Source organism: Charadrius vociferus, unplaced genomic scaffold (genome assembly GCF_000708025.1).
Source record: "Charadrius vociferus isolate BGI_N301 unplaced genomic scaffold, ASM70802v2 scaffold134, whole genome shotgun sequence".
Classification (NCBI taxonomy): domain Eukaryota; kingdom Metazoa; phylum Chordata; class Aves; order Charadriiformes; family Charadriidae; genus Charadrius; species Charadrius vociferus.
In genome coordinates, this window is record NW_009648333.1 from 4,336,395 (window position 1) to 4,359,113 (window position 22,719).

General features: G+C 37.7%; 1 protein-coding gene across 1 annotated transcript in view; it reads right to left on the minus strand.

Moving 5' to 3' along the window:
- Positions 1-22,719, minus strand: part of USP46 (ubiquitin specific peptidase 46) — a 29,198-nt gene that overhangs the window by 3,066 nt on the left and 3,413 nt on the right. The window contains exons 2-5 of the mRNA XM_009885024.1: positions 12,574-12,654; positions 11,564-11,777; positions 9,108-9,337; positions 5,612-5,688 (exon numbers count right to left, since the gene is read on the minus strand). Of these exons, the coding sequence (XP_009883326.1) occupies positions 5,612-5,688; positions 9,108-9,337; positions 11,564-11,777; positions 12,574-12,654 (602 nt within the window). The remainder of the gene's footprint in view (positions 1-5,611; positions 5,689-9,107; positions 9,338-11,563; positions 11,778-12,573; positions 12,655-22,719) is intronic.

Here is a 22,719-nt window from a genome sequence, read left to right on the forward strand (position 1 = left end):
TTCCTTTTCAAATTATTTGCAGAAAGGAACACCTTCAAGTGCACTTATGTCATTCCCAGATAGTTCACATTTTATGGTGTTCTTCTGTAAGGTAGGTTTGAATCCTCTTACACAGAAGAAATAAATTGAACACAGTTTTCTGCATCCTCTAACCTCTTGAACTGTCATACAGCAGTTATTTGATTATACTTTCTTGTTGTCCAAAAAGGAAAGTGTCAGCTAGTATAGAAGATTTTGTAAATCCTGATCAAGTAAATGTGCTTGGAAGTGTTTCTGGACTGATCTTTTGGAGTGAGAGGCAGAGGAAGGCTGGTTTGATAGTGTCTCTCAGTTCATAGAAAAGATTTGTCGGAAGTCATAGTGTATGACTTGGAGCAGAATTTTAGGTACCTAAAAAAACTTAACTCTAAAAAAAAAAAGTAATTTTTTTGTCACCTCTAGTGTTACATTGCAGCTGAACAGGTCTTGTGAGAACTGTAAATGCAGACATAAGCACCAGTTTAAGCACAAAGGTTTTCTTGTGACTTTGGGCCTTAAATAGATATATCTGAAGTACAGAACTGTCCTGTTAATTGCACCTACATTGTGCCTAATAGAATTCTGAACTCCAGGCAAATTCAGACACATTCAGACCAAATAAATTCCCTTCTGCTAATGCAGTTCACACGCACGGAGGCTGAAGCCGCGCTGTCTGCAGGTTCAGCCTGCTCTCACGGCAGGCAGCACCAGAATCATCTTACAAAGGCAAAGGGAGGATTTTGGACAATTATTTCTTCTTGGCATCATCACCACAAGGGTAGATGGGAGAACTGATGATGATATAGATTTCCAGGGCATAGGTATTAGAAGTTATTTACATAACTTCAAAAAAGGGGAGCATTTTCCATCTTCAAGTTTTAAATTCTTTAAGGATGACAAAGCATGACAGAGAGGCACTTCATATGATTGGATAATACTAACTGAGAATGCTTTTCCTAGTTTTTTTCTTTAAAAAATTTGATCAGAAAGTGCTGAAATTTAGGACAAAATGCAAAAGATAAGTTGCAACAAAACGTTGATCATACGTATAATTTTTTATCTTCTGCCTTCAGAGAAGGGCAACGAAGCTGGTGAGGGGTCTGGAGTACAAGTCTTATGAGGAGCAGCTGAGGGAACTGGGGTTGTTTCGCCTGGGGAAAAGGAGGCTGAGGGGAGAACTCATCGATTTCTACAACTACGTGAAAGGAGATTGTAGCAAAGTGTTACTTCTCCCAAGTAACAAGTGATTTGTTCACTGAAAGGGTGGTCAAACATTGGAACAGGCTGCCCAGGGAAGCACTGGAATTGCCATCGATGGAGGTATTTAAAAGACAGGTAGATATAGTGCTGTGGGACATGGTTTAGTGGTAACGTGGCAGTGTTACATTAATGATTGGACTTGATGATCTTAAAGGTCTCTTCCAACCAAAATGATTCTATAGTCCTATGATTCTATGATCTAAAATTAAAATAAAGCATGATCATTGGAAAGGATTTGCTTCAGTGGTAAACAGTGATCTGGAATATATGATGTACATTTGAATTTAAAGACAAAATTAACTGAATTCAGCCAATTCCCCTGAAAGACATGGTAACCTTTCAGGGAATCATAAGTGAAGATATGAAACATTAGAAAAGATTAGAGATGGGTTATATGTGGGGGAAACATAATGCTGTAAGATTCAGTAAAATGTCCTTGCGTAAGTTTTAGGTCTCCTGTTAAGGAAAGAATCTGTTGTTTATTTTCAAAGCCTGAAGTCTTAACTTAAAAGAACCCAAACAAACTTGTGGAACTTATTAGTTTCCTTCCCACCTCAAAGTGAAGCAATGGAAATAATATTTTTCTAACATAAAGAAACATATGCAGATGGTAGAAATTTGACAGATATCAGTTTGTTCTATGGCAAGCCTCCCATGAAAATAATTAAAATCAAAGTGTTTCTGAATTCCTTTAAAAATGTATGAATTATTCTAAAAACAATAATATCTAACATTTTAAATGATAAGTTGACTGCTATGGGAATTACATCTGTGAAGGATGGAGAAATATGCAAATACTTGATAAGCTGAGGGACATTCCCTTACACTTCCTTTAGCATTTGTTTTTGTGTTCCTTTGTCTTCTACATCCACCTGACAGGCTGTTACCCTATTCTACCAAAGGTGAGGCACAGTCATGGAATTTAGAGGCACTACTAGTTCACTTATTTAGCACGTATTAATTCTTTTCTCTTTACTAGGAACAAGCCTGGTGGCATATTTGTAAGCAATAACTCTTTCCTTGGGGGAAGGGAGGTGGGCAGGTGAGAATTAGATTCTTTTGCTGCCTTTTACAACTGCAGCCTCAGTAGCTGTTTCATCAGTTGAGAATTTTCAGCATGGCACTGCTAACAGATGTTGAACAGTTAAAAGAACAGATCGTTGAATAGAGTTCAAACAAAATCTACATGTACAAGAACTATAGGCTTGAGGAACTTTTCTCTATATGTGCACAGCTAGCTTCAAGACATTTCTTACTCTTTCCTATTCTATTAACAGGCCAATCTAATCCTGTTTATATGGTATTTTAAAAGGAGAAAGGATTTTTTTTAAATACACCAGCTCAAGATAAATTAATTTATCATCGACCTCATGTGTTTCCACAGTCCATCTCTCTACAGCCTCTATGCTACAGTGTGAAAGATGTTTTATATTATTTATATGCATAAACAATACAAATTTTCTGTTTTAAGAGATGAGAGAATTATTAGTGGAATAAAAAAGCACAGGCAGACTAGTTAAAAGTCAGGATCAAATGGACTGGTAAGCTTTGCAACTCCTAGTGGAAATAAAAATAATGGATATGTACTATATTTGTTATTAGACTTCTATTGTTTCAGGCCTGATTTTCTACCCTGTGGAGTTAGACTCTGCCCAGAGGCTTGTATTCTTTGGACCTCTTATGTAAACAAGGACCTTTTCAATCTGAAAAGCTACAGAAATTACTAAAAAGAACATTTATCTGTAGTGGCAAAAATATTAACTCTACTTAAAAGTCATCTTGCACAGTTTTTCTTTAATTTACCTCTTCAATGCAGTAGCACTTAAAGCTGTAAAAACACAGCAAAAGAATTGTTTTAAAAAATAAAAAAGCAAAGTTTCCAAAAAAAAGGAAAAAAGGAAAAAGCAAAATTTCCAAAACCACAAAAGCACTTACACTGTGTTTAATAATGCATAATACCATAGAGTGATGAGAGGAAATCCATATTCTAACTGGATATGTTTTTTAAAAGGAACTAGACATGCTGTTGGCATACAAGACAATCAGAATACAGGTGATGACTCTTTTCCTGTTTAATATGTAAACAGCAACCTGCACCTCCCACCCCAAGAAAAAGAAAAACTGGGATTTTGCTTCCCTTTATTTCCAAAAGGAACAATGGGTGAACTTCAAAACGCATGCCGTTCTGCTGGAGTAAAGGCAGACACTATACTAGAATGTATAAACAAACTTTTAGAACATCCATTTTTCTCAGGGTTGTGTAGGTCTCTGCTGGAATATTGTGCCTAATTTTAGGCAATGGTACTTCAAGAAAGATAAGAGTTGAAGAGAGATGTTCAATTGGAGAAGGCCAAAGAGTAATGAACATGAGCAGAGGTCTAGAGAAGATAGCTAGTGAAGGAAAGGCTGAATGACCTTAGGCTGTTCAACTTAGAAAGTGATGACATTCTTCCTGTATGTAAAAGGCTGCTGCTAAGAGGAAGGGGAGCAACCCCTGGCTGATGTCCAGAGTACACAGGGCAAGTAGAAATGGGCATGAACTGAAACAAGGAATATTCATGTTACACAGTGGAAAAAAAAACTTGTTAGTAGTAAGAACAGGAAGGACTGGAATAAGCAATAGAGCTACTACTGATAAAAGATCTTTTGGAACAGGTTGGACAAGCATCCTGTCTGAGGTGGAGATAGGGGCTACCCTCTTGGGGTTCCTTTCAACTCCACCATTCACCTGGTGGCTGCAGTAGTGCAGATTCAGTTCTATCTCATCATAAGCTACAGCCACTGCCTGTTCAGTAGTAGAAATGCTATTGGTACTTTTACTGAAGCACTCTGTACCTTTGCTTAAAAAGGCCTCTCCAATCAAGGCATTTCGAGGAAGTTTAACAACTAAGAAACTAAATAAAAAAATTGGAGAAAGCTGAAGGACAGATGGTAACTTATGTACAGCAGCAGTTTCTAACAAGTTCACCAGAATAAGCTGTAAGAAAATGTCAGTGCTCACTCTCCAGTAACTAGATCATAGAGACAAATAACAACTCAGGTTACAAAGGACCTCAGAAGATCCATGCTTCAGCCTCCTGCCATGTCAGTGTGACCTCAAATTGACTTTGAACACCATAGTAAAAGGTAAGTAACGCTGACAAAACCAAGTTCAAAGTAGTGGCTACAGTGAAGAACTTAAAAGTGTGAAAACAAAAGCCTTTAGTACCAATACTGATTCAATTACTGGTGACCATGAGCAGACACAGAGAAAACTGGGGAAAAAAAGAAAATAAATGCACTCCTTTCCAAAGCTGGTCTTCAGTTTGCTCACCTTCTAAAATGAGGCTAATTACTGGAGTGTGGACTACCTGAGGGCTAAGGACTGCTACAGTATCATACAGGGGACGGAACAGAAGTTGAGAAGGCAAACAAACTTACTGGATGTAGCACTTTAAAATGTAACAGAAGCTACTTAGTACAGTTGTGGTATCCACAGAGAAGTTGCTTTCTGACTCAGGAAATGGTTAGTACATCATATGATTTCTCTTTCTCAGCCCAGAGCGAGGTGCCAGGCAATGCTTCCTAGGCACTCCAGAATAACTGCTAAATGCAATTTCAAACTTAGCAATTTTGGAGCTTGAAAGAGTATTTTGTCCAACTGATAATCCTTAGCTTAGAGCAGCAGCATATTGTCTTAAATCTAGATATTGGTTTATTGTATCAATGACAAAACTCTGCATGCCTAAAATCTCTCAGAATAATGATCCATGCATGTCTGAAAATTATTTTGAGCTCCAAAGTATTTGTTTGATAGTTAAGAGTGTACTAGGAGCAGAACTGAAACTTACAATAAAATGCTTCTCCCTGTAATTTTAGGATGAGACACAGAATGAGAAACTTATGTGGCAGAAAAGTAGATTTTTGAAATTTTATGCCCTGTAGGGACTCTAGCACTCATTCTGCAAAGCACACACTTAACTTCTAATATGCACATAAGTCCTAATCAACAAAGCACTTGAGTAGAAGCTTAAAGATAAGCACACTTAAATCCCTTTGAAGCCAATTATTGTTCTGCAGCAATTCTTCCAGATGACAAGGCAATCAATTATTTTCCCCCAGAGATAATTTTTTTTTCTCTTTCAAACACATACATAGAGAGAGAAAGTGAGTAAAACAAAATACATTAATGTATATTTTGTCATTAGAGGAAACACGCAGTTTAGTCTTTTTATTCTGCTTAGGAAAAGCTCAAAACCCAATACTATTCTACTTCTCTTTTCTGTACCTACTAGACTTGGAAAATGTAGCAAAGTCAGCCAGAACTATGTGCCCAAGAGATGTATTAATTTACCTTAGACAGTGTGTAATTGATGTGTTCTGCTCCACATCAACAGAAAGGTCAAGAAAATCTTCATCTTTGCTACTAACCTGTTGCAAAAAATATACATGTAAAACAGACTTACTAAAATGACGTACATCTAGATGCAGTTTATATCTACGTGCAAATGCCAAAGATAGAGCAACTTCTGCAGAAATAAATTACACAAAAATCATTAATTTCAATGGCTTTATTTTTTTTTTTTCTAGTTCAGTGTGACTATATTTATTAGTAAATATACCAGTCTGGTTTTCATATAGTTTAACTTCCATCTGTTCCACTAATCCAAGCCCACCAACCATGGGCCGGTGACCACAGTCTTCTCTTCATTAAAGAGGGACCACCATCCCCTACGTTAGCTGTGACTGGCACATGACATATGTTCTAGTTATGCAACACAGCTAGTTTCTTATTTTCCTGGAAATTTATTTACCCTCTGTATAATACATTACACTGTATAATCTCAGTTTATGCCCTACATAATTATTTCCACTATCACTGATGCAATGAAGATATTTTCCAAATAAACATCTGTCAAAAAAAGTCATATTTAACCATGTTATGTTTTCTCTCCAGTGAGCGTTCAAAAGCTGACTTTATATTTCTGGTTGACACAGTTGCACTTCCCCACAGAATATTATTCACGGTCAATAATTTTGATTAAAAATTTAAAAGATTAAAGGTAAAAATGGCAAAGTGATACTATTTTGCAAAATCATTTCATTTTTGCCAATGTTTTTTTAGATGGAAGAATAGGAGAAAAATTCTAATAAAGAGTTTTTATTTTAAAAAAAATGTAACCTCAAACATTTTCAGAATGACAGATCTTGATGATTTTTGCTTTGAAAATGATTTTTCTCTTGGAATGTTTAATCTTGAAGACTAAGGAATGTAAAAAAAGTCATCCAAATGGATGATTGTTGTAATACTCCAACTGAGTCAAAAAACCTGCAGAATTACTTACTGCACATGAATTTAGTCATAACAACAAATTCTGTTTATAAAATGCTGCATGAATACTCCATATTTTGCCTCCTATGACTGCACTTTCTTAGAATAACTAAATCAGATGATAGCATAGTGAAGTTCAAATCAAGAACTTCAGTGAGGGGTTGAACCCATTGCTCTGATTCAAATCCCTCATGCTCAGATTTCTGCAATGCTATGGATGTGAAAGTTATGTACTGCTTCAGATCATCTTTACGTTATGTCAGGGATCCTATAGACACAGTGAATGCAGTCAGTATCAGTCCAGAGGAACACTTTTAGCAGGATGAATTTTGATATTATCAAAGATGCTCAGAGGCATACCCCGCACCCAATTAAAATGAACAACAGTTCTTCAAACAAAAGTCCTCCCTAAGACATAATTCAACCCACAGGGAACAGGAAACCACAAAACTGGCAGCAATCAACTGCAGTATAAACATACAGCTAGAATTCAAAAGATATAGAGTAAAAAAGCTTCAGAGAACATTGTGTCCCTATGGCTGGAACTACACTTCTGTCAGACACACTGCGTATCAAGAAAGAGGTTAAATACTTGGAAAAGTCTTTGGCAAGTATAGTGTTTCATCTGAATACCACAAGAAGCTTGGAATTTTGTTATTGATTTCAGCACATCAAATATTTACTGAAAGCAAAAGATGAGCTAGTTGGACCTAGAATAATACAGCCCAAAACTAAAGGTAGCTGGAAAACCAGGTTCAAACTGCCTTCTTTGTAAATGAGAATAAAAACTGCTGGAATCGGAATGATTCTTCATGTACCACATATGAATATTGTAGCAAAGGAACATCTTTTAATTCATTTCACTATCTCCCAAAAATGTCAAGATAAAATAATAGAAGAAAAACAAACTCAAAAAAGTATCCTGGTTAATGTACAGTATTTCTGGATTCACAGGAAGCTACAGACAAGTCTTCCTACAGCAGCAATACCTAGCGTTACTTTTTCCATAAAGCTTGGTCACTTCGAATTACAAATAGGGTATTGTGCAGTTTTGTGTACTTCAGTACAGGTTGTCTGAGTAAACATTGTATATAAATTTAGAATCAGGCCACAATCATTTAAAGAAGCTTGTCAGTTAAAAAATGATTTTACCTTTTCGCTTATTTTAACTTGCTTTTATAATTGAAATACATTAAAGAATTAATTTTCAATATCTCTCTCATGTTTTCACTTGTATAAGCTTATTCTAAACTTGGTCCAACCCCTTTTTTCATGTTGACTATTACTGTGTCTCTTCCCTCCACCCCCACCCACCCCGAGACAAATCCCCGGAGAAGTCATATTTTCCTGGAGTACAGAGCTATTCTTTATGATTAGAAATGTCAGAATATGTTCTTTTACACATCTGGTAGGACCTGGGTAGGCTTTATCTCACCCAGCTTCAGCTCTCTAAAGTTAGTTATTTAACCTCAGCTTGCTGTTTGAAGATACCTTCTCTGGGGACCTTCTCCCATCTTAATGCAGTTAATTTAAAGCTGCATTTTCTTTAGAGGGATTCCATGGTAGCAGTACTGGTCTGAATTAAAACCACATTATTCTTAGGTCAGACCACCTTGCTGGCCCATTTCACAGCATTAATGCACCAACAATTGCAACAGCTCAGTGACACCACGGAGCCAGGACAAGCAGTATGGAGCAGAATACTGGATGCTGCTAAAAACTTTCTGTTTCTTGGAACAGCCCAGAGACAGATGGAGAGATCTTCCTGTAGGAGCTCCTTTGCAATCTCCATCATTTACAGAAGGAACTGAGGAAACTACTTCATCCTTGACATCTACATTTTACAAAGCAAAGGCTAGGTGAGGTTAATTCCAAGCTTTTGGAAAGTCAGTGTCACTGTTCTCACCAAGTCTGTGTTGCTCTTTCACATGGCAACCTCACAGAGACATACTTTTTTAAAAAATTATTTCTTTTCCCTTGAAGTGGAAGCATGTGATTGAAAACAACAGAAATTGATAGGAGAGTTGCAATCAGGTTTCCTAACTAAAATGAACTTTTACTTATACTTCAAACATAAAAAACTTCAAACTGACAGCATCCTCTAGAAAGTATTAGGGAGATAAAACAAAACATATGGTTTGTTAATAACAAACCCTCTGTATGCCAGTTACATTCTTAGGATTGAATTAACACAAATTCATCTTAACATTTCACTTATTCATAGAATAATGATGTGAATATCTTCTCCCAAAGTTACAGTAATAAGAAAGGGTATTGATTAACTAGCAAGGATTTTAACTGTAGTGATAGGTATTAGGACAGCAAGACTTGGCATAGTTAGCCAAGTAATGCTTAGAAAAATAAATTTTTAGAAAAGAATATACTCACTTCAAGAAGTAAAGTCTACAGGAATATCCACAATTCTCAGATGTCTGAAAAGATTCATATATTTATATATATAAAACGTATCTATCTATTAATGGGCAACAACCAAAAAAAAATCTATCCCAATGCTTACGGTTTCACAGTTCAAACATCTAGTTTCGTTAGTCAGTGTTCCCTGAAAAATCTCATGCACCCAGGTGAGTTCTTGCTTATTGTTCTCTTCTGATTCATTCATGTTGCCATTTTTCAGTTTCCCATTTTGCTTCTCCTGTTTCTTCTCCTCCTGCAAAATGTCTGCGATGGTGTTGAGCAGGTAATTTAAAAACTCATGTGCATCCTGCTGCATGTAGTTGTCAAAGAGATCTGTGAAAAAGAGAGTCAAGATTCCTAAAGCTAAGTATGTCCTTTCCTTCAAGAAAGCAAACTAAATTCATTATTTCTTTCCAAATACATGTACTGACCCTTGTTTAGCAAAGTATTTAGAGTCATGCCAAAGAAGAGCAGTTTTGCGGTCACACTGGCTTCAGGGAATCTACTTTGAGGGAAGTCTTTGTCCCACCTAACTTCAGCTGTCTGAAAGGTTACACTCTTGTTTGGAGCTGGTTGTGGAAGCTCCCACTACAGGCCATGAAGAAAGGAAGAGAGTGACTCATCCTAAATTAATTCCTTAGACTAGACGCCTAACTTTAGGCAGCACTGACTCCCACCCGTATAGTCCAAGTCCCTCAGGCACTTAGGAACAGAGTTTGGACAGTAAGACAAAATGCTGGGGAAACTGAAGACATTGGATGGAGTTACCTTTCCTCATAGCAGCTCCTCAAGTGCTGACCTTTGTATGTATGGCTAGAATGGTGTCGATAACACACCAACGTTTTGGCTATCGCCAAGCAGTGCTCACACATCAGGGCTGTCTCTCCAACATGCCCCCTGCCAAAGGCTGGTAGGCTGGGGCTGGGCAAGAGGCTGGGAGGGGACACAGTTGGGACAGCTGACCCAAACTGACTAAAGGGATATTCCATGCCATGTGACTTTGTGTGCAGCAATAAAAGCTGCGGGACAGGAGGATTTTGGGGGGGGACACATTAATTATTAAGACATTTGCCTTCCAAAGCAACTCCTATGCATACCAAGGCTCTGCTTCCCAGGGAGTGGCTGGAAATCACCTACTGATGGGAGGTAGAGAATAAATCTCCTTTGGTTTTGCTTTGCTTCCGCATGTGTTCTTTTTTTTTTTTTTTTTTTTTTTAATTAAACTGCCTTTATCTCAATGCACAATGTTTTTTCATCTTATTTTCTCCCCGTGTCCTGCTGAGGAAGGAGTGAGAGAGAGGCTTGGTGGGGACCTGGCAGCCAGCCAAGGTTAACCCACCACAAACAGTAATAATAACACCATCTAACAAAGCTCATTTTTCACACACAAGTCTGATGAGCAGAGACTTGTCCTCTTCAATGAGAAATCCTTGCAGCAGGAGGGGAGAATATCTCAGTGGTGATTTTGTACAGACTTCTCCAGTGAAGGCTTAATTTGCCCACCATGTTGAAGAAAAAAGAATCTGTGTTCCAAGAAATGTGTATTTTTATCCTCCTGCTCCTGAAAAAGCTCATATGGATCTCCTCAGAAAATATCGCACAGATCCTTCGGCTTTGCAGTGTATAGACTGGACACATAAACAGGTTAATACACACCAAGTCTGGCCCTAATTTAAAAAAGCTGAAAACACAAGATCCAGTCCCTAAAACTGATCCCCAACAGTGTGGGGGCATTTATCACTAGATGACTCAGAGCTAACTTTGTCACACTTTCAAACGCCTGCTCTGGAATGAACAGTCTGCCCATTTATATGCTGTCACCAGGAAGCAATTTCTTCCAGGTGTTTTACTTGTACTTTGTCTCTTCATTCAAAGCTCCCCTGTTTCTAAGCATACCACCCACACTGATATGAATCCAGGCCAAAACTGAGCTGTGTGGCAGGCTTCCTCATTTCAAGATGTTCCTCATAACCCTTAGACAGAACTACTACAAGATTAGGCATATGATGTTACCAACCTAATGCTCAAAAAGGGCCTGATGCTTCACAAAGTAAGACTGTGTCCACCACTTCTAAGAACAAGAGCAGCGGTTGACGTGTAGTCCACTGAACACCCCCACATACATACAGTTAACTGTCCTCCAGGGTGTTTTGGACTAGTGGTGCCTGTAGCACTCCTGGTCACACAGTTTCCATACTACCAACCATTCTCAATGTTTCTCTTCGCCGTACTCCACAAAAAAATAATTAAAAAATTGCAGCAGAGTGTCACCCTGTTCCCAGCCCTAGCTCACTGTGCAGTGCAGTCTGTCCCACCATCCTGTGAAAACATCATTAATTCATGTACTTCTGGGAACTTATGAAACCCAGTATGGTTATTTCAGGCATAATATTATGTACACAGAAACTAAAATATTAATATCTAAAGCCCCAAAAGTACATAAAGCAATTTACAAATCTTACCTGAACATCTGATTAATGTGACCACATTGCCCAATGTTTACTTATACTTTCCTGATCAATGTATGAATGTCTAAGAGGATTCCAGTTTTATACTTACCGTTTTCTTTTCGTAACCTTGATATGAACTTCTTTGGTGGAATAACTCCAACTTTCTTCTTCTGAGTAGCAATACTGTGGAAAAGATCTGCCAGGCAAGTCAAGAGATTTTCCTTCTTTTTCTGTTGGGCCTTGTATGATAATACATTTTCCCGAAACGGCCGGCAAAAATACAATGCCTGCAGCACGGAGTTACAGTAGCAGGTGTTCCCAAACTGCCATATAAAATTAAAAACAATCTTAGTCCCTGTACATCACAATAAAACTAGTTGCTTCGTTCAACTTCTGGCTTTGGTGCCCCCGTCACATACCAGCCATTTTGCCATGCAGCTGCTGTATGAATATATTTCCACACCCACCCCTGACACTCCACAGAAAAAAACCTATGGTATTCTAAATTAACTAGGATATGAAGTAAAAGTTTCCACTTCCAAAAGATATATTTGTTGTAGTGGATCTCGTTAAGCTTGTTTCCATATATTAATATACTCTTACTGGGTGCTCAGTAGCAGAATGACTGATGTTTTGAATGGAAAGAATTACTATATCTGTTTTATTTATATGGGAATAAACAAGTGATTAAACACCCTTCTTGATCAATTCTCTCCTTAGTCAGATAAAAAAGCTCCTCCTAAGAGAGTCCCCAAAGCAGATTACTGTACCTAAGCTTGTCCATACATCCACCACTTACTCCCTCACATTTCATAGCTAAAATAGACTTTTAACTTTATTGAAGTGCAAGCTCTAATTCCTGGAAACATTCATAGAACAGTAAACTGTTTTCTCTGGGGGTGTATGAAGCTATCTTCAAACATCTGATACAGCTTTGCAGCCCACTTTGCCTAAAATTGGAATGTGAGCAGCATTTTTAAAAAATAAAAAAAAAAGACAATCCTACCTTAGAGAAGGATTGGGGGAGAAAAAAAAAAAAAGGAAAAGAAGAAACCAAAGTTCAAGTAACATCAAATCCATGGTTCTGTATATGGTTTTCATATTGAAAATGGTACTTACATTGACCAATCCAAAGTAGTGCTCATTGATTGGAAACTGCTCTGGGCCAATGTCTTTTTCCAGAGCAGAGGCATTGGTGCCCTTTAAAAAAAGAAGGAAGAAATTATTTAGAATATTAAGATTCTTAAATGAAGTTATGGACAGCACCAAGACAGAAATTAATTGTTTTCCTTTCAGCTACATAAGCTAAGCTAACTCTGTCTTACTAATGGGCAAGCGCGACAGTCACAGGAGCCAGTAAAAATATTTGCAGTTCTAGGTAGTGGAGCTGGCCTGACCTGGACACTCAAGTAAAGGCTGATTAGAAGTGAACAGTTCACAACAACAGTGTTTCTCCCCACACTCACCTCCTCCTTATTTTTACTGTGTACACGAACAGCTGGATCCCATTACATTCTTGCCTCATAAAGATACTTGTTGATCTTAAGCAAAACCCTTAAAGTTATCTTGGATAAACCAGTTCCTAAATGTAAGGCAGGTTTTCTAAGCCTTACTGAAACTCCTCTGAATCCCTCCTAATTCATCACCGGCCTTTAACAATACATGGGCTCCACACTGGCACCCAGTTCTGGTAACAACATCTCAAATGTTAAAATCAGGTCTATCTGCCATTTTGTCCTATCTAACATCGAAGGATACATAAGCCTAAGCACTGTGACATCTCTTAGTCACTGCCTCGGTGTGGCGAGTTTTGTTCAGCTGTATCTTCACTCCAACAGCAAAGTTGCTTTCACAACTACTGGTCTGCGAAATACAACCACTAATTTTGTGTGTTACCTGTAGTTTTGCTGTATTAAAATGCCCATTTTTAAACAAGCTTAGATTACCAAGCAAGCTAGATCGCTGCCAAAGCAAATGTCATCACTCCTATCTGCTGTATAAGCATATAGATCCCTGCAGGACCTCACCAAAAAATGATGTATTTGGACAAGTATTCCCTCCATACACTTATTCAAGACCTATCAGTTAGCTAATTTTTAATCTGCATGATAATTGCTTTACTGACATATTTATTTCCTTACTGACCATACTCCGTAGTGTGAAGCATTAATGTATTATGCCCTAGAATTTCCACCACACAAGAAAAGCACAGTCAGTTGACTTTCATAAAACCATGTAAAATGGCCCTGTAAATATTCCAACATGTAAAACATCTGAAAATTTCTGAAATTTTCTGTGTTCCTGATGTTTGTTCAATATATCATTTGCTCAGAGGCTTCATCACCTAAAATTTTCAGTTACTGGTAATCAGATTCAATAATTCTGGTGTTCCTTCCCCATCTTCTACCCAAAGCCTGATTTGTGCTTCCTTCCTGCACCTACCATCCCCACTGCTTGCTATATTAGATTATTATTTCATGTCAATTCATCAGAAGAAGATGATTTTAGTCAACAGAATCAGTGGTGTGAAACTCAGCACAGGTGCTCTTTGAGAATTTGCAGGCCTTGAAATTAAAACAGCTCCTTCACATTAGAAGTTTCCAGAAATCTCCAAAGATTTTGTATTTCCCCATCCCCTTAGCAGATCTCTTTCCAGTCTCTCCCTTTCCCTCACACAGACGTAGCTGATTGCTCAGACCAAATGTACATGGTTGCCCAGAGATTCCCTTGAGACTGAAGTACTTTACCTGTACAAGGCTCCATGCAGAGCTTAAGGATACATTATATGTCCTCACTGGGCTCTGCTAAGCCTCAGGGAGAAACTTGGAAAAAGGAATGATCTATACAAACTAATTATTGGCTACCTTTCAACGGAGGTCACAGTGTGATATTTATGTAAGTTCCATAGGAAGATTAGTTCCTTTGCTTGGAAAGTCAGCCTTGCCAAAGCTGCACAGATTCAGCAAAGCATCCAACTTCCCAAGAGGGAGGAAACTGATAGACATTTGTTTATCTGGTATTAACAGTGAAGCAAACGTCCACAGTTACCCTCACAACCTTGTCTGATAAAAGAAAAACATGACTACAGAAGATTAATGCAGCTTCTGAGAAAACCATCTTCATGTTAATACTCATTGTACAGCCTTCACATCAAAGCAAAGGTTTCTTCGATTACACTTTTAGCATTCAAATCAAGACGCCTAACATAAGAATGAAACGGGTGTTTTTCCAGTTTTGCAGAGAGTATTTTCCACACTGAAAAAATTTCTCCCTCTAGAATTCACTGAAAATAGTATCTCTGAAAAGTAACCTCCTACTCTTTCATAAACTACAGGTTCGTGTATGCTATTACACAAGTAGAATGCAAGTGCTCTGCTAACTAGTTGCTCCTACATTACTCATTTGCCTTTCCTCCAGGGCCAGGGTTTCTTACTTCCGAGGATGCCAGATGGTTTGACAAATCCTTTCTAGTATTTAAATTGCATTGTAAATATTATGAGAAAGAACAAGAATCGGGATTTACCAAACAAAATTATCACTGAAAACCAAACAAATCCATGATGATGCGCACTAACTGATCTTCATATAAAAACTATATATTGCATGGAAATTTCCAAAGCACGTGCTGTTGAAACAAAATATCCTTAGTAACAGCCTGTCATAGAGCTTTACCTCTCCAAAACCAGGCCTTGGCTGTTGCAAAAATAAAACTAAGCACGATGTGCCGGTTTCCCAATGAAACAGAGAGGTTAAATTCAGTCTTTGGGTAAGCTGACATAACTCCCGTGGACTTCATTAGGGGTTGTGCCTTCTTATATCAAAGGCAATTTCAGTCTGGTTTATTTTAAGGTCTCCAAAAAGATAGTGTTAAATTCACAGAAAAAGAGTAGGAAAACAGGTAAGAAGCACAGAGACCTAATACTTCAAAGTAGGATTTATTTCTTACATGGAGAAAAAAAGTATAGACAGACTATTTAGTAAACTCAAACCACGCCACGTTGCATATGTGTTACATGTTTTGCATAAGTCTCCTCAAGAAGCAGTTGACATGATGGCAGAAGAAACAATTGGAATGTTTTCCAACCAAACTATACCAGAAACTGTACACCCAAGCCAGGTTTAAACTGGAAAAAATATGCTATTAGAGATGTGTTAAAGATGATTCAGAACTCCATTTAAACCAACCATATCAAATATAAAAAACACGTTAGCCTATTGAGTTTAATCTACAGCAAAAATCAATCATGACTATTTAATGTGGTTTTAAGCGTGGTTGTGTTTGTTCCCATTCCCAGCGAGTCATTTTCATCACTTCTGCACTGAAAACCTGCTCAAACATTTTTAATACAATCCATTCTCTGTGGTTTTATAAATGGTCCTGTCCTTCAGCTAGGAGAAATATCCTACAGCAGCTGAATCTGCTGTAGTTTCATGAAAACCAGCAAAAGTGGCAGTGTGGCCACAGAGCCTGAAATTAGGGAAGACCACATAAGTCAGTGAACCGGGATCTGGGACTATTAAATAGATTCACATCAGGGTATAGAGACAATAAAGGAGACGGTCATTCTTAAAAGAGTACTCTAATGAAGGAAATGCAACAAAGTTACTGTGGTGGCCAGACCTTATGAGAATGAGAACTAGGTCAACGTGGAAACTCCTACTATGTATTCTGTGGTGTTGATGAACCTTGATTTCTCTGAAGTTTTACCACTTAATTCAACAATCAGTATTCAGCCCCAACAAAATGGCAAAGACCTACAGTTGGAGACATAGCCAAGCATGGGACAATTCAGTGTAAGCCAAGATTTCTACCACAGCATCACTCCAAAAACATTCTGGCCATATGACCTATATTTTTTTCCTCTTGTTATTTTGCTCTAGGCCTTCCAACGGATAAGCCTGCCAGTTTTCTTTTCAGCTGAAATTTCTGATAATGTTGCTAAGAATTTAATTTGTGCTTTGCATCACATGAAACAGATTAAGTAAAAAAACCTCAACCCCTGTTCCTTTGCACTTTAACATGTAAACAAAATAACAGTGCAAGTGGAAAAAAAAAAAAAAAAGATACCAGATTAGATCATTAAATCACAGGTAGCAAAATAACCTAAATACAATTATTCTATGGAGGATGAGAAATGTAATAGAGCTAATATGAAAGATACTGCAAACAGAAGACAGCAAATCAGACTAGACTTTCTAGTGTGATGGAGATACAAAATGGCACTAACTTTCTAGAAATATGCTTGTGCTTAATTTAAAGTAAACGAGTACGGTAAAGAAATTAGGACATTTCATAAGTCACCTATGGAAAACCTATTAAATAGTTATCGCCAAAGAAACAGAAACACGGTGTGAATAACCATCAAACAATAAAATACAAAATAAGAAATAACAAGAAATATCTTGTTCACAAGAATATCTAAAACATATAAGAAAAAACACATAAAAATTGAACTGTGAAAACAGAAATTTAACAAATATATAAAGAACAAGAGATCAATGAAGGAAGATGGCTGGTCCACAACAGAGGGCTCCAGATCATATAAAGCCGTGAACTAGATTTTTTTTTTTTCTTAATATTCAGGGAAAGTGAGAGCAATGTGCTCGAAATAGAGTTGTTTCCTGAAGGGAGAAACTGAAGACTTAAGACAAACTAAGGGTGACATCTGGGCTGGTAGAAGAGAAATTAGAATAAAAATAGAAATGGCTTCAGGGCCAGAGGCAGCCTGAGTTTCAGGATTTTGGAAGGCACAGCATATGGGAAGGAAGGGAAAAAGAAGATAGAGAAAGATATAGAAGGCCTCCTGGCCAACAAATGGCCGAGATGGATAACCCAAAAGAGAGGAAGCAACTGTAAATAAAATCCAAACTTAGCTCCCAGAAGCAACACAAAGAAAACAAGAGTAAGAGAAGAGCAAACAATACCACACCATGCAGTATATATGCAACTGCTTTCACTAGACACATGACTTGTCCTCAGTGTTGGACTTTGACTATCCTCAGGGACAACCTCAACTTTCAGAGATGTATGGTGAGTAATTGGAATAGTTGAACCAGCCTTCTTCCAAACTCATTGATACTACATGTCAAACCTGGAATGTTTCTGTAACTTTTAAAATGTGAGTCCCACAAAATGGTTGAATTTAACCAGATTAGCTTTTTTTCTTTCTGCAAAGAAATGTTTTATTATTCCTCCAGCCAAGTTATTTTGGGACTTTCTTGCCACAAGATAATAGAGGAAAGAGAGGGTGCTATGAAAAACATAGTGGATCATAGTAAACAGTAAGAGGATATTGACTGACCTAAAACCCACGGTGTACTGATATTTTTGAAGGAAAGGCAATTTAAGACAATGTATCTAAATAATTTTTGTGCCTTTTTTCCAAAGAGTTTTCTGATCATTAAGGTGAACTACAACAGCTTGAAAGGAGATGTCTAGCTAGCTTTTTGCTGGATGCACTAAACTATCTCTAATCACAGATCTAAGTATTACATGTACCATAAATAACTTCAGCTTTTTACTGTGCAGTTACCAAGAAACAGATAAAAATTGAGGCAGGAAATCTTGAATCACTTAAAATCTTGGAAGAAGTGTTTAAGGCACTTAGTCTTATATAGCTTAAAGAACTTGGTTTTCTCAAAGCACAAAGCAACCATGTACTGGAAGTGAGGTTCTAGGGGTGTGTTACAAGTTCAGTATCTAAATCTATAAGTAATTTTTTAAAATATTGATCTTTAAAGTTTCCATGATTAGACATTCTTTACCAAACTGCAACCTAGTATTCTCCCATGAGCCTGTCTCTGTTCCCAGCTTAATTGTTCTTGGATTAGTGGCACTCAGGCTTTTGCTGGAACAAGTAGCAAAAACATTTTTTTTTTGGCCAGTTTCTGTCTTCAGAACACATAACCTCAAGATGGCCTCACAAATGAAAAAGAGACTGAGGTTTGCTTACAGACTATAATTTCTTCAATAACATTTTTGTCTGGGCCACCCAGGCTGCATACGTGGTGCCTAAGAGCTTTCTAAAGGCAAGACACCCTCTAGACTTCATCGCAGCTGCACCAGCTGAAGTATTCTTTGATAACCTGGAGACAGAAGAAAGAATATCTTCATTAAATCTCAATATAACGTGAGTTATGAGGGCTGCAGTTATGTTGCAGGACAGGTTTAGAATTCAAAATTATTTCTGACAGTCAATTTTTTTACTTCTTTTCATTTTAGAGAAATGCTCTAAAACCTGTTGAATTTCAGCTGAGACAAATGTGAGATTCTGGACATGAAGAGAAGAATCATCTGTACATGTAAAGAATGGGAAACACCTGACTAAGGGAGGAGAGAAAGGAGGAGAGAAAGGAGGAGAGAAAGGAGGAGAGAAAGGAGGAGAGAAAGGAGGAGAGAAAGGAGGAGAGAAAGGAGGAGAGAAAAGAAAAAAGTCTGGAGACTGTAGTGTAGTGTGAGATGAAGAGCTATGCAGTGCTATTTAAAATAAAAAACAACAAAACAGAACAACAACAAATGTAGACAATGTAATGAAAGTCTTACAGTTAGGAATCTACAAAGTTCTTAAAGTAATTTTCCTGTTTCACTTGTCACTGGTAAGACTTCAGACAGGACCTTGTGTCCAGGTTTGGGTGCTAGGTTTCAAGAAAGATGAAGAAAACTGGAGAGAAACCAAAAGAAGGCAGTCAAAGTGAAAAACATAACTCTAGAGAAAAATGATCTGCAAAAAAGGGTTGAACAGGGTTGTGTTGCATAAGACAGAAAAGTCTGAGGCAGGGCATGACAATATTTTCAAGTATGTATCTTGTTATAGAAAGGAACTAGTCCATTCTTGTTTTCATGAGTGGACAGGATAAGAAGTACCAAGCTCAAATGACAGAAATGTAGATTCAGATAAGAAATTAGGAAATATTCTAGTCATAAGTGAAGCATTGGAGTAGACTGCCTAGACAGATGACGTAGTCACTGTCAATGGAAATCTTCAAGTTAGACAGACACGTCAGAAATAACACAGGTTTATGAAATGGAATTCCGGTGGACAGTTGAAGACTTTACTGTCATAGGACAGTTTAGGTGCAACTATTATTAGGTCATTACTTGTGAAATCAAATTAAATAACCACAACACACAATATTCAGTAATGGCTGGCTTGAAGCTGTCAGTGCAGCAGCCTTCTCTGCAAAGGCTGAGAATACCCAAGAACATGTTTGTAATAGAGTCCTAATGGTGGAGAGGCAGGGTCATTTCTTCCCCAGAAGTACTGGTACACTGTGATGTTAAGAGTACATAACGTATGTAAATGTATATAAGTATATCTACCAAACAGCCAAGCAAGGACAGTTTCTTGAGGCTAAAGGAAGATCAGCAGAAGAGATTTTGCTGTCTACATCTCTGACTGGCCATGATTTGCACTCCATAGGCTGTGACTCTTCAAGCCCATCAGAACCTCACCTCCTGCGTGCCACTTGCTCACCACACACAGTTAATCAGGGTCCAGAGTCTGCTTTTAATCCCATCTCTTCCACAATTCAGACTCGCTCAGCAATGCTGAGCTGTAATTAAGAGGTTCCTTTGTTGAGGTATTTAGCATAACCACCAGTTTGCTCTTAATTCAACAACTTGAAGCCAAAGACTGTATGCATCTAAAAGAAACACACTGTATACCACACATGGTATTCATGAATTGTTCTGTTGTGCTTGTCTTCTAAACAACTAGTAAGTGTACGATAACCACTTCAGACATTAAAAAAAAAAGTATTCATGCAAGACAATCTTCAGTCATTAGTCCAGGTTATACATTGAAAATGATATATTAGGATATTTCTCACTTTGCATATCCTTCTGTATCTGATCTAAAAAATATCTTTTGTGGACTTTTGTTTATCTTTTGATGGAATGCACACTTACTGCTTGTCAGGCCAGTACCCATTTGTCAGCCATACTTTCAAGTTTCTCATTACTTCAGAACGGTATTATAATAATTAGACTTCACATTCTCTAAATTTTTCATATTTTTTGTTTCTATATATGTCATATTGAAATTGTGCACTCTTGAGACCATGCTTCTAAAACTGCATTGTTTGAACTGCCTGTAACTAATCTTTTCAGATGTAAAAATCTGTTGTCCTTTAGCAATCTAAATATGCCTTCAGATAGCTGTTTTACTGTCTTGGCATATATTATTCTGCCTTAATCTCTGTTCATGAGAAGTTTTGAAAGTCATGAAGAAATGTACACTGCACATTGCCCAAATGAACACATACAATTGAAAGTCACACTGAGCAACTCTGTAATCCAATAACACTCTTATTGTGCGAAGCAGAATTTGACTATTCTTACAGCATTACTATTGCCATTTTTTTTATATTAAGTATCTTCCAGATATATGTTTGTAGTTTGAGTCCTCACTCTGCCAATGCCCTATGTTCAAACAAATCCTGCAATGAGTCTCTAAAACCATGACATTAAAACAAACAAACAAGAAATCTAACAGTTATTTGCTTCCTAAATGTAGAGACTCCCAGGTTTTTATGTTTTTTCTCTACAACTAGTTTCTAGGACAGTTAGAAACTTTTTTGTTGTTGTCGTTTTTAAAAATGAAAGCTGAAATTCACAGATATTCACATAATTCCCGGTGAATTGTGTGAACGTTTTCCTGAAGAAAAACACCAGTTGTTATGAAAGTCATAGAGACTATGAGAAGAATGGGTAACATGAATGCCCAATTAATAAAATCCAAAATTAATCTGAGGAACTGCAACTTTTTTTCCAAAGGATATCTATAGAACAACTACCAGGAGCAACTGTGAGGTATCTCAGAAAATACCTCATATCGGAAGCAACTGAATATATTCAGAATGCCCCATTTATTAAATTGACAGAGCACTCTGAAATGCAGATCAGATTATTTGAAATACTATTACAAAATTATGAAAGGGGGGATTAATACCTATTCTCAGCAGAATATTAAAAGGTATTTAGGAGAAATATGGTGCACAGAGCTTGTTAGCCATCTCTGTAAAAATAGATGTGAATACACACTGAAACGGTTAGATGTCCTTCACCACACATAACAGCAATATCCCTAGCCCACTGCTGCAGCATGAGCTTAACTCAGAACTCAAGCCAGTACCAAAAACTCATCAACAGAGAAACATACTGCAGAGGATTTCAGTAAGCAACAATCTTAAAATGCCAGCATGTCTATCTACCTTTGAAGCAGCATTTTGTACTTGAGTCATCGGGTTGTCTCACAGAAACAATACCGAAGAGGATTACAGCATCTTGGGGGCTAAAATCACATCCCTAAGTTTGTGTCTACAGTCTACAAGGGTTACATGGCACTGGGTGTTGGTGTTCCCTCAAAAAGAGTTTCTTCACCGTATCTTATGTTTCTTAATGTCTACTATAACTGTCCTACATAAAAGCTGATTGACTGTTGTATACCTCCTTCTGTGGCAAACCAGGCAGAGTGGATGAACCTTCCCAGTGTCTAAAGGGCAGACAAGAGGAACATCCCGGGGACTAGACCTCCCTTTTCAGAGAGGGTGGCCACTGTGCCCACATAAAAGTCCCACTGATTCCTTCAGGCACAGTTGCCTTCATCCCCTCCACCCAGCAGAACAAGTTTTAGCTCTTTGGTCTCATTAACTAAATCAGTGAATAATAACTAGTACTATTGTTATTATAACTAGGGGGACAAAACTGGTAAAAGACAGTAGAGGAATTTTGTTTAATTCTAGAGGTTGTGCATTCGAATATTTACTACGGGTAAATGTGCCAAGTGGAAAGTTTGCACCTAAAATTTGTTCTTACTGCTTAGCTCCTACTGTGTCTGCCTCAGCACGTCAGAGCTTATCCAGTGAATGTACGGTACCAGATCTCTATCATAAGCAAGCTGAATACTGTCCCTGACGTCCTTGCTTTACTACACTTGTTTTGATCCTTCCTGGAAAAGACTGAATCTCTACTGTCTTCAGGAGACAAAAATTACAACCTGAGATACTAGACCTCAGGCGGTCAATTAAATAGCAAACATACACCCTAAAATGCCGAATTGCCAGATTCCCTTGAGCTAAATTTGATCAGCTAAATTTCATCTGGTTTTCCCCTTCAGGACATGAAAATACTTGGACAAACACAAAAAACTTTGTCAAGACTTTGACTACCACTGAAAACATAATCTATATTGCATTCAGAGAAGGACAAGAATTTCAGGACCAATTCCTCCCTCTGCTGCACCCCCTCCCACCCACTCCACCCCC